The sequence below is a fragment of the Leptodactylus fuscus genome, chromosome 4 (assembly GCF_031893055.1).
Source record: "Leptodactylus fuscus isolate aLepFus1 chromosome 4, aLepFus1.hap2, whole genome shotgun sequence".
Taxonomy (NCBI): domain Eukaryota; kingdom Metazoa; phylum Chordata; class Amphibia; order Anura; family Leptodactylidae; genus Leptodactylus; species Leptodactylus fuscus.
Window position 1 is genome coordinate 41,731,303 of NC_134268.1, and position 15,169 is coordinate 41,746,471.

At 42.1% G+C, this 15,169-nt stretch overlaps 1 protein-coding gene across 4 annotated transcripts in view; it reads right to left on the minus strand.

Annotated features, from left to right (window-relative positions):
* Positions 1 to 10,053: 10,053 nt before the first annotated feature.
* The window catches only part of RALYL (RALY RNA binding protein like), a 303,777-nt gene continuing 298,661 nt past the window's right edge, over positions 10,054 to 15,169 (minus strand). For all 4 annotated transcript variants that reach the window (XM_075270366.1, XM_075270365.1, XM_075270364.1 and 1 more), the window contains 3 exons: positions 14,027 to 14,081; positions 10,155 to 10,610; positions 10,054 to 10,124 (listed from right to left, as the gene is read on the minus strand). In XM_075270366.1, coding sequence (XP_075126467.1) covers positions 14,040 to 14,081 — 42 coding nt within the window. In that variant the 3' untranslated portion in view covers positions 10,054 to 10,124; positions 10,155 to 10,610; positions 14,027 to 14,039. The remainder of the gene's footprint in view (positions 10,125 to 10,154; positions 10,611 to 14,026; positions 14,082 to 15,169) is intronic.

The window sequence follows — 15,169 nt, forward strand, 5'->3', positions numbered from 1 at the left end:
GTAACAAGCTGCATTGTATAGGTACCGGGCTTCCATGCAAAATATTAAGTTATAGGAACCATCATTTCTGTCCAGGCCTGCTTCATGAGTTTTATTTAAAAATAAATTCCGCTGAAGCGAAAAGCAATGTCTGACCTTCATTTGTTCATTGTCTTAGAATTTTTATTTCTAACTTTTGTCAGATTCATGTTATTTCTGTGACCATTGTGGGTTTGTCTTTCATTAAACGATGGGTACCAACAATTTTGTCCCTATATATACTGTATATAGTGCTCTTGTCCTATAGATAGATAGCTTTTACTATAGATAGGTCTGCCACGGCAGATTTAGCTCCGCCCACTTTTATGTTGATTCCGCCCATTCTCATTCATTTTTTCATGTGCCCCACATGGTATAATCCTCCTACAGTCACTGGTAAATTATATGTCCCCCCTCCATCTCTCTCCCAGTTTCATATATACCCCCTTCATCTGCCCCCAGTTTCATGTACCCCTCCATCTCTGCCCCCAATTTCATGTCCGCCCTACATCTCTGCCCCCAGTTTCATGTACCCCTCCATCTCTGCCCCCAATTTCATGTCCGCCCTACATCTCTGTCCCCAGTTTCATGTCCCCCCATCTCTGCCCAGTTTCATGCCATTCTCCCCCCCCCCCTTTATCTGCAACCAGTTTCATGGGCCCCCTTGATTATGTTTCACCTCAATGTTTAACACAAAAAAACACTTATACTCACCTTCCAATGCTCCCCCGCAGCTCTCTCCACAGTCTCAGTCACAGAGTTGTAGGCACGATGGTGGATGTATTCAACTCGCGTATGTATTCAACTCAGATCTGTGTCATCCGGACTCAAATCTAAGTTGAAACCAGGACATACCTCCCGCTGACCTGGACCGCGGAACAGGACACCGAATCCGTGAATGTCCCACAGAATCCGGGACGGTTGGGAGGTATGCATTACCATTTCTCTTGCACTGTATATACAGACACCATACATTACCACTTCTCCTTCCCTGTATGCTGGGTGCAGTTCTCAGTTGTTGCCGTCATTTCCTATACCTGTACGGTGCACAGTAGCGCTCCTCTTGTCCTGTATACTCGCTGCAATTTTCCATTTTTGCTGATTTATCTGTATATAAGGACTGTACATGATGCCACTTTTATTGTCCTTGCTGTTATTTTCAGTATCCGCTCATTCTCTATATGAGGTCTGTAGTATTTTGGGATCTGTATTTATTTTAGGATGTGGGGTCTATTCCTTGTGTAGGGGCTGGAATTTGTATTTTATTTTTTGGGGGGCTCTAGTCTGAGGTCTGTGGTGTCTGTGGTGTCTGGCCTAGGACTATGTTCACACATTTGTCCAAGTAGTTGGGCCATGTCTAACAAGAGAGCATGTGAGTGGCAGGAGAGTAGAAGGGCAAGAGTACAAGTGAGGGGGAAGAGAGCATATGAGCAATACTGACTAATACAAGTAGGTACAATAATGATCTCTTATTGAAGTAATTCTGTGCAAGCTCCAGGAAAAGTAGGGACCATCGTCTAGTGCTGTTCACAATCCAGAACAGACCAGAAATAATCTGTAAACATCAAAATAAAAAATATTCCTTTTCACTCCCTGGTGTCTTGCAGAGAGCCTGGTTGGCAGCATATTGCATGATTTATTTTGCATTATGGAATAGAAAGGAATAACTTGTATTTGTACATTTACTTATTATTTCTGGCCTGTTTTGTATGGTGACTAGCGGCAGAGCGTTGCCACCAAAGGGCAGGACTTTTTTTTATCGGCAACTCAGCCTGCAGCTGTTTATGACCTTACAGAGGTTTGTATAATGAAGTTGTACAATTTTCCAATTTACTTTCTGTATCAATTCCTCACACTTTGCTAGATCTCTGCTTGCTGTCATATATTCTGCTTACTTCCAGTGGCTATATCTCAGTCCATGGTCATGTGATTATACAGTCCATGGTCATGTGATTATACAGTCCATGGTCATGTGATATACAGTCCATAGTCATGTGATTATACAGTCCATAGTCATGTGATTATACAGTCCATAGTCATGTGATTATACAGTCCATGGTCATGTGATATACAGTCCATAGTCATGTGATTATACAGTCCATAGTCATGTGATTATACAGTCCATGGTCATGTGATATACAGTCCATAGTCATGTGATGGGCACACAGGGGCACAGCTCGTCACAGCACAGTAATGAGACATCTGTCGTGTAATGAGCTGCACCTTTTTGTCCATCACATGACCATACACAGGGGCTACTCAACTTCTTTTACTCCACCATGAGGGGAAGGTCCAAGCTGAATAGTAGCTGAACTTGTCCAGTAATTACTGTATTTTTTAGAGGATAAGACAAGTCCAGCCATAAGATGCATCTCAGATGTAGACAAGAAAAAATATAGGAAGAAATATGTCATATTAATTTCACTTTCCCTGGACATCAAATGGAATAGAGGGGTCAACGTTAACTGGTGAGGGACGACTAAGGACCTTTTTAATGTGTATGTTGGGGGAATTAAGGAGCATTATACTGTGTGGGGGTATTAAAGGGATCCTAACATGTAGGAATAGCCTTAAGAAAGGCTATTCGTCTCCTACCTTTAAGTGTCTTCTGTGGGCTGCCGTTCGGTATAAATCACAGTTTTTGTCGGTATGCAAATGTGTTCTCTCGCAGAACTGCGAGCGAAATCTCCAGCGCCGCCTCAATCTTCTTCAGGAATGGCCTTTCTTCACATCTTCTTCTGGCGCTGGCTTCAAACTTCTAGGCTTCGGGCAACTGACTGCACATGCCTGCTGGCCACAAGAAAGTGGCCGCTTACAATACTACGTAAGCGGCCATTTTCTTGTGGCCAGTGGGCATGTGCAGCTGGCTTTGCCCTAAGCCCAAAGCCTAGAAGTTTGAACCCAGTGCCGGAAGAAGACGCAGGGAGAGGTCGTTCCTGAAGAAGACGGAGGCGGTGCTGGAGAGTTCTCTCGCAGAATTGGAGATGCCCCCAGTACTGTTTGAGCGCCGAGGACCGCTCCCAGTACTGTCAGAGAACTCATTTGCATACCGATGAAAACCGGGATTTCTACGGAACGGCAGCCTGGAGAAGACATCTAAAGGTAGGAGATGAATAGCCTTTCTTAAGGCTATTCCTATGTGTTAGGGACAAAAAAAAATAGTTTTAATGATAGAATCCCTTTAAGGAGTATTATACTGTGTTTTGGGGCACTAACATGGCATTATAGTTTGTGCGGGCATTTACATGACGTTATGTTGTGCGTGGGACACCAATGTAGAATATACTGTGTGAGGGCACAAATCGGGTATTATATTTTGTGAAGGGCACTAAGGAGCATTATACCATGTGTGGGGTACTAACATGACATTATACTGTGTGGGGGCACTAATGGAGCATTATACTTTGTGGGGTGGGACACTAACATGGCGTTATGCTGTGTGGGGGCACTAACATGAAGTTATACTGTGTATAACACAATGAAGATAGGACCGTCCTCCACGGGGGAAGAAGAATGAAAGGACCACGCTCGCCCAGATACAGAAACAGACTTTAATTTGCACAACGCGTTTCGAGCTGTAATGCTCTTTTTCAAGTGCATACAATTTACCTCCCCTAGTTAGAGATTGCTGCGTGACGGTCCTATCTTCATTGTGTTGTCCTGACGTTCTATGGCGTTTTTTTCCGGCAGCTGCCCCACATAACTTGTTCCATTCATACATTCTATACGTCCTTAGGGTTGTTGTGACCTACACAACCCAATCAGGTGAGTGGCCATTTACTCTGCTTACCGTGCTCTTTTATTGTCCAATAACTACACATTGGTCGGCTCAGTGCCTCTCCTGTTTTTTCTTGCCTTCTAGTTATACTGTGTATGGGACACTAACGTGTTATTATATTGTGTGAGGAGTTCTAATTGGGCATTATACTGTGTGATCGGCACTAACATGACATTATACTGTGTGGGGGGCACTAACATGACATTATACTGTGTATGGGGGCACTAATGAGACATTATATTGTGTGGGGGCATTAGGGAGCATTACATTGTGTGGGGGCCACTAATATGGCATTATACTGTGTGGGGACACTAACCTGGCATAATACTTTGTAGGGGCACTACTACCACTGTGTGTGGGATACTAACATGGCATTATACAGTGTGTGGGGCACTGTATGGAAATATATTGTGTGAAGGCACAAATGGGATATTGTACTGTGTGAGGGCACCATGGAGCTTTATACTGAGTGTGTATGTGGGGGGCATTAATTGAGTATTTCTCCCACCCGCTGGGCCTGGAGGCAGGGTCTGCCAGTTGAGTATCTCTTCCATAGACTGATTTTTATTCAATGGAAGTAAATAAGGACTGAAATTTATTTTCTTAAACTGGACAACCCCTTTAAGGACCTGTATGTGTTTCAGTATTTCAATGTACATGTTGATGTCACCAGTACGAGAGGAGGCTGAAACCTTTGTCTATTAGGTTGTCTGGTAAGCAGTTTGATGTGCAATGAGAAAAATCTATATATTTTATACATTAACACCTGTAGACTTCTCCTGCATCTTTCTAGGCTGAAACAGGAACTATTAGACGTACATAAGAAAGGAAACGATCACTCCTTATAAGGTCAAGAAATTATTTATTTACAAACATTTAAAAATTATTTTACACAGGTGAGAAAAGATGTGACAACGTTCTGCATACATGACAGGTGTCTAGGGAACGTGACATGAAGGAATGTATTAAATAAAATATATTAGGTTTGCTTGAGATTAAGTAAAAGGGGTTGTTCATTTTACAGAATTAGCGTCACTGTGTTGAGGTTGTGTTTAGTATTGCAGAGGACCCTTTACCACCTCCACAGGACCCATCACTAGAGATGAGCGAGTAGTATTTGATCGAGTAGGTGTTTGATTGAATACTAAGGTATTCGAAATACTCGTACTCGATCGAGTACCACTCGCTATTCGAATAGAAAAGTTCGATGCAGAACCAGCATTGATTGGCAGAATGCTATACAGTCGGCCAGTCAACGCTGGTTCTTCTCCTACCTTTAGAAGTCTTCTCCGTGCAGCTTCCCCGCGGCGTCTTCCGGCTCTGAATTCACTCTGCCAGGCATCGGGCCTGGGCAGAGCCGACTGCGCATGTCCACTTGTAGTGCGGGCATGCGCAGTTGGCTCTGCCCAGGCCCGATGCCTGGCAAAGTGAATTCAGAGCCAGAAGATGCCGCGGGGACGCTGCACGGAGAAGACTTCTTGGAGGATCCAACCAGACCCTCACTTGTGGACTTGGTAAGTGTAATTTGATCGAATGTTGCCTACCCCTGAAACGAGCATTTTCCCCCCATAGACTATAATAGGGTTCGATATTCGATTCGAGTAGTCGAATATTGAGGGGCTACTCGAAACAAATGTTGAACCTCGAACATTTTACTGTTCGCTCATCTCTACCCTTCACCACCTCCACAGGATCCTTCACCACCTCCACCTCTCTTCATCAGTCTATAGATGCTCCACTCATTCCAGCACAGTTGGATTTTCTTTCTCTAGCTCCAAATGTTCCATGTGTGGTGAAAGGTCCCCTTTAAGTGCAATACTAGACCCAACCAATGGACAAGAATGGCGCTGTTTCTTGAAAATCAGCAGACTCAATTTTTCCAATCTCAGATGACCCCTTCGATGTCCATTTACAAGGAAGTCACAGACACTGGAAATGTTATTTACACAATTTGGCACGAGCTGAGCAAATTTGTCGAGAGCCGTAAAAAATTCTGACATCGGTATCCACATAAAACCTGTCTGTACTAATAACCGGGCTGTACTGCCTGGAACATCTATGAACACATTTTATTGTTTTATTCCCACCTGGAAAATAATGGCCTGAAATGTGTTATTGTTCTATAAATTATATTTGTGTTGTAATGTCGCATAACCAAATGGCTCTTAGCACAATGAATGCAAATGTGCATCAACCTAGAGCAAGACAATTACATATCTAGGGATGAAGGCCAAGCTATTATTTATGCGATACACAACCATTTCCCTCAGTGCTTATAATTTCATTAGAATTCTTCTACTGATCACGGAGTTGGATCCGTACTAATGTATCTTTATTAGATCACATCCCGGGGGAGCTGCTTACACCACTTGGACTCTACAAGGTAATATTCCATTGGCAAAGGAACAGCAATTATATAAGCCGCAGCCTAAGATACTTCTGCACCAAAGGTATCGGAGGTGCATCTGTTCTGTCCTAAACATCGAGAAACCCACTTCAAATCTTCATGACCTATAGTACAGACACTAGTAAATGCTTCTTCAATAGATTTATCAGGGTTAAAGCTCAGTCATTCTAAGGCTAGGTTCACATCTGCGTCGGAGTCTTCATACAAGACTCCACCGCAGATTCCCTTCCCCGATTTCAGTATAAAATTGGTGGAAACTGGGCAGAAAACCAGAAGACCCCATTATAGTCTATGGGGTCCACGGGTAACTGCTTTTTAAGAAGACAGGGTTTCCGTCTTTTGGGTCCCCATGCAGACCCACAAGACGGAAACCCGAACGTTAGTGCATAGACATAAATATATGATAAAATACAAGTTACTCATAGTCACCACTAGAGGCAGCTTAGGAGCTTATTGCATACTGTTCTATTGTATCTTTAAAGTGTACCTCCGACTATAAACAAGCTTCCATTGGGTGGACCTTTTGAGATTTGTTTTGCGATTTGCGAGCTTCGCACACAAGTTTTGGTTTGGATATACCAAGTACTATTATCAAACTCCAGGGTCTCTCCCCAGAGTATAATAAGCGGAGACTCAAAAGAGATACTCCTTTACCTCTTCCGGACATCCAGACCGCTTTCCCAGTGTCCAGTCTTCACCTGCAGACCCCTACTATATATTTCAGTGTCTTCCCTGACATCACCTGCCTTTGGGTCACCATTGGGCCTGTGTTTGGGTCTTAGTGGTCACGTGGGGCACTATGATACCATTACACTTTTAGAGTGCATTCACATGATGTCTTTTTTTGGCACGTAATGTGGCACGTAGACGCTGCGGGAGCTTTTGCGGGCCGTATACGCTCCCACTGATTTCAACGGGAGCCGGGACCGTATACGCGGCACTATTTTGCGGCCGCCGCAAAATCACGGCCGCAAAATAGCGCCGCGTGTACGATCCACTCTCCCATTTAAATCAATGGGAGCGTATACGGCCCGCAAAAGCTCCCGCGGCGTCTACGTGCCACATTACGTGCCAAAAGACATCGTGTGAATGCACCCTTAAGGTACGTTCACATGGCAGAAACCTTTTCCGCCGTGTGACTTTTCCGTGCGGCTAGCCACAATGGGATGTCAATGCAGTGCATTGGCATCCCATCACAGCAACCCACTCCTGATTAGGCCTGAATATATGGACCTAAGGAGGAGGGTGCCTTGAGCCACGGACGCCGCGACTGACTCAGCTGCGGAATCCGCAGGAAGATAGGGCATGTTGCTTCTCTTTCTCACACTAGCTGAAAAAAATTGCTAACAGGAAAAAATAGCGAGTGGCTCCCATTAAAATAAATGGGAGACGTTTTTGCAGGTGGATTTTGAGTCGGATTCCGCATCAAAATCAGCCTAAAAAAAAAAAAAAAAAAAAAGGTGAACATACCCTTACTTAGCGTCGAGACATCGGCACACCCTATGTGGCCCGATTTCAGTCCACAGCAGTGACTGAAGGCGAATAACTATGGACACCAAGGAGAGGTGAGGAAAGCTGAATATCGGTGTTTTTTATTTTGTTTGCACTTTCACTATCTCTGAAGAGACCCCGGAGTATAATAATGGTTTACAGATGGTTAACCCCAAAAAGTTTGTGTTCCGCTTGCTATGGGGGTTGTACCTTTAGGTTCCACATACCACATCCTAAGAACCTCGGATATAAGCAATAAATAAATCCTTCATATATAATACTATTTCATTCTATTATGTAACAATTACATCTGAATAAAAAAGGTTTCCAAGGATCATGTAATAAAATGTTCTCATTACAGATTTGTATGTAAAATGTATTCTTATATTTGTATCCATTCCTTTCAGTTATTAAAAATATCCACTCTGGAAATTAATGAAAGTAGATATTTCTTATTCTTTTTATTTATAGAATATAAAAAGAAACATAAATATATTTTTATTTCATATGTATTTACTAATATAAATTTGTCTTTCTGTTACATTACCAACCAAAGGGACAAATATGTGCAAATGGAAAAAAAATCAGTGTTAAAAAGCAATAAAATATACCTAAAGGGGTCCTCTGTTTAAAGGGAGTCTGCCAACAGAATCCAGAATATCAACCCAGCCTTGCAGATAGATAGGTTAGTGTAACGAAATCCCATTATATCACCCGAGCCCTGCAGATAGATAGGTTAGTGTAACGAAATCCCATTATATCACCCGAGCCCTGCAGATAGATAGGTTAGTGTAACGAAATCCCATTATATCACCGGAGCCCTGCAGATAGATAGGTTATCATTAGAACCAGCATACCACCCCGGCCCTGCAGATAGATAGGTTAGTGTAACGAAATCCCATTATATCACCCGAGCCCTGCAGATAGATAGGTTATCATTAGAACCAGCATACCACCCCGGCCCTGCAGATAGATAGGTTAGTGTAACGAAATCCCATTATATCACCCGAGCCCTGCAGATAGATAGGTTATCATTAGAACCAGCATACCACCCCGGCCCTGCAGATAGATAGGTTAGTGTCACCTAAATAAAGCATTGTTTTCTATTGTGAATTGGTGCATCAGCTGCCTAAATATCGCTGTTTTTGTCAATATGTAAATTAGCTCTTTGGGGGCAACAAAGTTGCTGGTAGTGCTCCAAAGACATTTTCAAAAGCAGCAATATCTTGGCAAAGGAGGCAGGAGTTCAAAAGGGAGAAACAGTGTTTGATTCAGGTGACCCTACCCTATCCTATCTATCTGCAGGGCTGGGTTGTTAGGCTTTGTTTTGGTGAACGTAACCTATCTATCTGTGATGCTGGGTTGTTAGGCTGGGTTCTGGTGACAGACTCCCTTTATTAAAATAAAAACCTAAACATTATAAAATACTCTATTTAGCCATTCTAACTGAGTGTCTTATTACTAATCCCCAACTATTAGCTAGAATATAAAGTGATAGGTCCTCTATGGAGGACCTGACACCCACCATATGTCAATTTGTTTAAATAAGCAGGGAGTAATATTTCATATTTCCTGTTGGTCTTGTAGAAGAATTCATTATTTTCTTCTCGGATGGGCTGGTTTTATTCCTCCATTGTTATTTTTGGCAGATCCATTTTATAACAGACACCAATATCAGCAGAGCCCAGAGCACCCGTTGACTATCATGGCGCCCGCTGACTTTCTACTCCTGGTATCCATCAGCATGCTGTGCTATTTAGAATCCATGATGGAGGCTCCTAAAGGAAACTCTAAAACAGATGTAGACACATTTATAGGCTACATTCCCACAACTGTGATTAATGGCTACATCCGTTTTCATAATGATCGCCAAATGGCAGCATTAAATTTAATATCAGTGAATTGGGGCTATTCACATGACATGACGGGCACAATATAGGTCATGTCCTGTTTTTGACCATTTTCATGGATCCTTCCATGAAACCTGTTGGTCGGTGAAAACGTGTGCCTCTTAGGTGCCAGAAGATGGTGAAAAATTTCACGACCATTTTGCACCCTAGTCGTCTTAGGCCTGGTTCACACAATGTCTTTTGGCACATAATGTGGCACGTAGACGCCGCGGGAGCTTTTGCGAGCCATATATGCTCCCATTGATTTCAATGGGAGCCGGGACCATATACGCGGCGCTATATTGTGGCCGCCGCAAAATCACGGCCGCAAAATACCGCCGCGTATACGATCCACGCTCCCATTGAAATCAATGGGAGCGTATATGGCCCGCAAAAGCTCTCGCGGCGTCTACGTGCCACATTACGTGCCAAAAGACTTCGTGTGAACCCAGCCTAACTGTAGTCTTTTCTTCAGGCTCAAACCGATTGGGGGATGTTCGGGCAGTGGGACAGCTTGAGCTCACCATATTATTGGAGGACCCTTTTAACCAACGAACGATTCAAAGTGGACAACCCCTTTAACAATAAAGACAGATATCAGTGATTTAATAATCTACATGAAAATAAAGAAATGTATGAATAAAGCACAATAGTGCAAATGTACCGATTATATACATCCATTGTTATACAGACAAACAGTGCACATACAACCGAAAGGCCAAGGCAGCAACACTACAAAGATGTCCTAGTCATAAAAAATGGCTCATACAAATTTACATATGTGTACAATTTCTTAATGCTCTTTCCAGATTTTCCTTCAACTCAGTCAAATAGAATAATAAAAGATTATTTATAGTATTAACAGAACAATCTAAAATTGAAAAAAAAGAAGAAAAACCACATTTACAACCTAAATAATAAAACTATGTTGTAATACAATTGGAAAACGAGAGAAAAGGTAAAGTCAATATTCTTCAGGCCTTGGTGCACCATTATATGCATCTTCTTACAATACTCAGGATTGGACCTGCAGAATGGAGAAAGGAAAGTGGATTAATGCAAAGTGAACATTTTATGCAAAGCTGAACTGTTGCCAGATCTTGCAAATGTTTATAGATTTCAGCCCTCCAAAAAATTGGGTGCAATTCTTGGAAATTTTAAGGAAAGAACATGCAAGGAAAGGGAAAGTTACATTAGAGAGATATCTAATCGGTTCAGACCCAGAGCTCGCGTTCACATCCTATCATATGTATTTCCTTCGTTGTATTGAGATTTTTTAACTACCGTATATACTCGAGTATAAGCCGAGCCCCCCTCGGCTTATACTCGAGTCAGTAAGTTTTCCCAGTTTTTTTTGTGGTAAATTTAGGGGCCTCAGCTTATATTTGGGTCGGCTTATACTCGAGTATATACGGTATACAATTTTTTAATTTTTATTCATGACCCGGGAAAGCAGGTGGAAACTGAGCGGACTCCATTATAGTCTATAGGTTTCCTAAGGTAACTGCTTTTTTATACAGATTAGGTTTCCATTTGGGGGTCCCCAAGCAGACCCCCCGAACGGAGACCCGAACGCTAATGTGAACTTAGCTTGATGCGAAAAACGGATGAAAGCGGATGGAAAATGTTGGACATCTCTTTACATCGAGTCATTGTTAAATAGAAACAGATCAGTTACTATAGGGCAGAAAAGTAGGACAAACCACACTTTGTTGCCTCATGAAAGATCGGACAGAAACTGATCCGTTTTTATTTAACGTTGACTATGGATGTAAATGGATAGTTATAAGTTTCCATCCATGTTCTTCCATTTTTGCATCAATTTTGATGTGAATGGGTCCTTTCCTTCTATATCTGTGCCCACACGGCCATAAAGACTTGTTCACAACATGCCTGTACACACAAGTTTCTAATTATTCCTATCCCCTGTCATTGCCCCCACACTGTAATCCTGCCCCCTTTTGTGCCACTGTCAAGTTAAAGTTTGCTACATACAGTACGTAGGAGTGAAGAAGTTCTTGGATGTGTTTTATCTTTTTGTAAATTTTCTTTCTTTAGTGTTGGAATATAAAGGTACTAATATTTACTTTGTGCCAAAATACTGGGTTACATTAGGTTCACACCTGCATTGGGGCGTGTGTTCTTTGGGTCCACTTGTGGACCCAAAAAATGAAAACCCAATTAGCTTAAAAAGCAGTTACTTACAAAACTATAGACTATAATGGGCTCTGGTCCGAAAAATACAGAGAGAAAAGTCCAGCCTGCAAGGATTCGGGGATGGAAACACGGAACGTAGCACAGGCGCAGGTGTGAACCTAGCCTTACATGCTTTGCATCACATTTACTTCTTCTTTTCTTATCGTCCACCAAGTGGGTTTGGATAGGAGCCAATCGGTGTCACTTCCTTAAACGAATTCTGGCACAAAGTAATCCATTTATAGGTGGTATACACGTAGACTAGGTAGTCTGAAGACTTGATCAGGTTTTAGTAGAGCAAAATGTGAAAAGATATGGGGCCCATAGGTGGATATCCCACGACTCCCATCAATACACTTAGGGTTGGTTCACACTAGCGCTTGTATTCTGTCCGCAAGGAGTCTGCATGGAGACCTCCCTGGACAGAATGCAATCGCAATTGCAAGCGATGTGCTTGCAAAGCACATGGAGCCCATAGACTATAATGGGCTCCGTGTGCTTGCTGTGCACTGCCCGCACGAATGAATTGTGCGGGCAGTGCGCGGCAAGCACACGGAGCCCATTATAGTATATGGGCTCCATGTGCTTAACTGCACAGCACTTGCATTAGCCTTGGTATTCTGTTTGGGGGGGTCTCCATGCAGACTCCTTACGGACGGAATACAAGCGCTAGTGTGAACCAACCCTTACAAAGGTCTCTCTTTAACATTATAGGTTGGCTCCTTCGGGGGTGGAAAGCTCAATAGACTTCATATGGTTTCCATGCTGCATATTTTCATTGTTCTTTTAAATTGTATAGATTTGGGTTTCCGTTCTTCAGGTCCACATGCGGACCCGAACACTATGCAACACTTTGTATGACTATGTAACACAATCTAACACTATGTAACCCTTCGTATCACTATGTAACACAATCTAACACTATGTAACTATGTCCACGGAAACCTGTTGCTCCAATAGACTAAGATGGGGGTCTGCTGGGTTTCCGCCTGAAAAATGTGAAGAGAAAAGTTCTCAGTAATCTTAGTTTTCAGTCTCTAAATCTTGGACTGAATTAGTAAATCTTCCCCGTTGTATTTACAAAGTCACTCTTCTTTTTTTGCCTAGAAGCCATAAAGTGGTGCTCAAAAGTAAACCACAAAAAGTCAGGGAGCCCACGACAGCGTATTAAGAATGTATCATGTGGGCTAATGGAGTTATCTGTCTATGTCAGTGACAACATAAAAAACCTGCTTTACAAAGCGCATGAGCCTGCGACTACTTGAAGATGCTCCTGTCCATAATAACACGGTGCTTGTAAATGCATTACACATAAGATGGCATCATTAAAGTAAATGGATACACATCTGCCGTTCAGGGCTATGGCGGACACTCAATGTTCTGATTCCCATTATGATACTTTGTTATTTATCTGCTTTTCTAAATGTCGGCTGAAGCTTTTATCATTAGGGAGATGAAATTTGCAATTTTCTTTGTGTACCACAAAATGTAAAAATCCTGTTCGCATAATCTTCTTACCTTCTTATATTTTTTGTAACCTTTATTACAAAAATATTTCTGTATTTAAAAGGGTTTTCTAGATTTTTGATATTGATGACTTATCTGCTATGAACAGCTGATCAATGGGGTCAGTCGGGTGCCAGAAGTCACATGAAGGGGAGCTGAGCTGCTATAACACAGAACAACCACTACACTGTGGATGGCGCTGTCTGCTTCCAGCACCATCCAATGTGTAAATTTGCTGCTAGTGGTTACTGTGAACAGATATAAAGTGCTGGGTGTTGTCAATATCAAAAGGCTGGACAACCCCTTTAAATAGATCAGTTAGATATTGGGATTTATTAATATAGTTCAGTGTTTATGGATTTGTTATCCAGCAATGACAGATAATATATGGTTAGAGGGTTATTCCCAATTCAGCGTCCATAGACTATGCCATAAATGCCCGAAGAAGAATGGGCCCCATAAATAAATGACGGGGGGCCATGCACATGCGAGTCTTCACATTCACTCGTATAGGAGTTACGGCTGCGTACTCAGAACTCCTGTACAAGTGAATGGTGAGATTTGCATCTCTGTCCCCTCTTTATGCAATTGTGGACAAGAAAGGGACCCCATTCTCGAATTAAATCCATCTATCAGGCATTTAAGGGATCAAGCCCTGAGATGGAATACTCCTTATATACCCAAGCCCCTAGTTCTTCCCACAGCCATATTATACACCAAAGATTATTATATATAACATACCATACATCTTAGTTCAGTTACTTGTATCTTCAATGTCTGATACATGATTTTCCATCTAGAGTAGCAGAAAAATAAAGGGAAAAGTAAAATAAGTCTGGACAAAGAAAACTGGCCATATGTGTGAAAAGAAAGTGCAGAATAAGAAAAAAAAAAAAAGTCACTTCATACTGTTTTTATAGGACCAGTATAAGACGCTGCACAACTTAGTGCCATCACTTAGTGCTTACTTCCTTGTGTTAGGGCTAGTTTCATAGGAAGACAGTTTAAGGGGTTATCCAGCTCCAAAAACGATCTGCAAATACATCCACAGAAGTGCTAAATCCTCACTGTCCTCTTGTGCACCCTTTGCTTGGCTTTATTTTACTTGCTGCTCCTTGTATCACTGTTACTTACATGCAGTGAATCTGTGAACAAACTACATTTTCCATGATTCACCTGCCTGCTCTCACTCTCTGTGTTTGCTGCTCACAGGAGGGAGGGTGTGAGCTTGCAAACAAAACATCACAGTAGCAGCAACCTTGGATATAAGAGTGATTTATTACCTGTGATTTCATTTCATTGGCGGAGAGAGCAGAGAAGGGAGGGGTGCACAGAGAGTGATGAATCATGGGAAATGTAGTTTGGCCACAGATTCACTGCATGTAAATAACAGCGATAGAAGGAGCAGCAAGTAAAATAAAGCCAAACAAATGGTGCACAAGGGAACAGTGAGGATTTAGCACTGCTGAGGATGTATTTGCAGATCATTTTTGGAAGCTAGATAACTCCTTTAACATATCTATATATTCTTGGAGTGTGGGGAGAAATAGGAGAACCCACACAAAGATGGAAGGATCATACAAACTTTGTAACTTAGTAGTCCAGGGCTACAACACAACACTGTTAACCACAAAGCCACCCTGCTCACCATATAAGCCATATGATTGACAACAATATCTGTATGCACAGTCTTATAGGGAAGGCTGTCAATCACTGAGTAGCACCGCCCACTGGACTCCTAAGCTCCAAATTGCCATAGCTTTTGATCAATAGATGACACTTTATACAGATCAGATTACATTATGAACATGTCAAGTCTCTTTAAGACTCTTTAAGAAGTAACTAAACTAAAAGTGTATGTCAACCTCTGAACAATCACGTTAC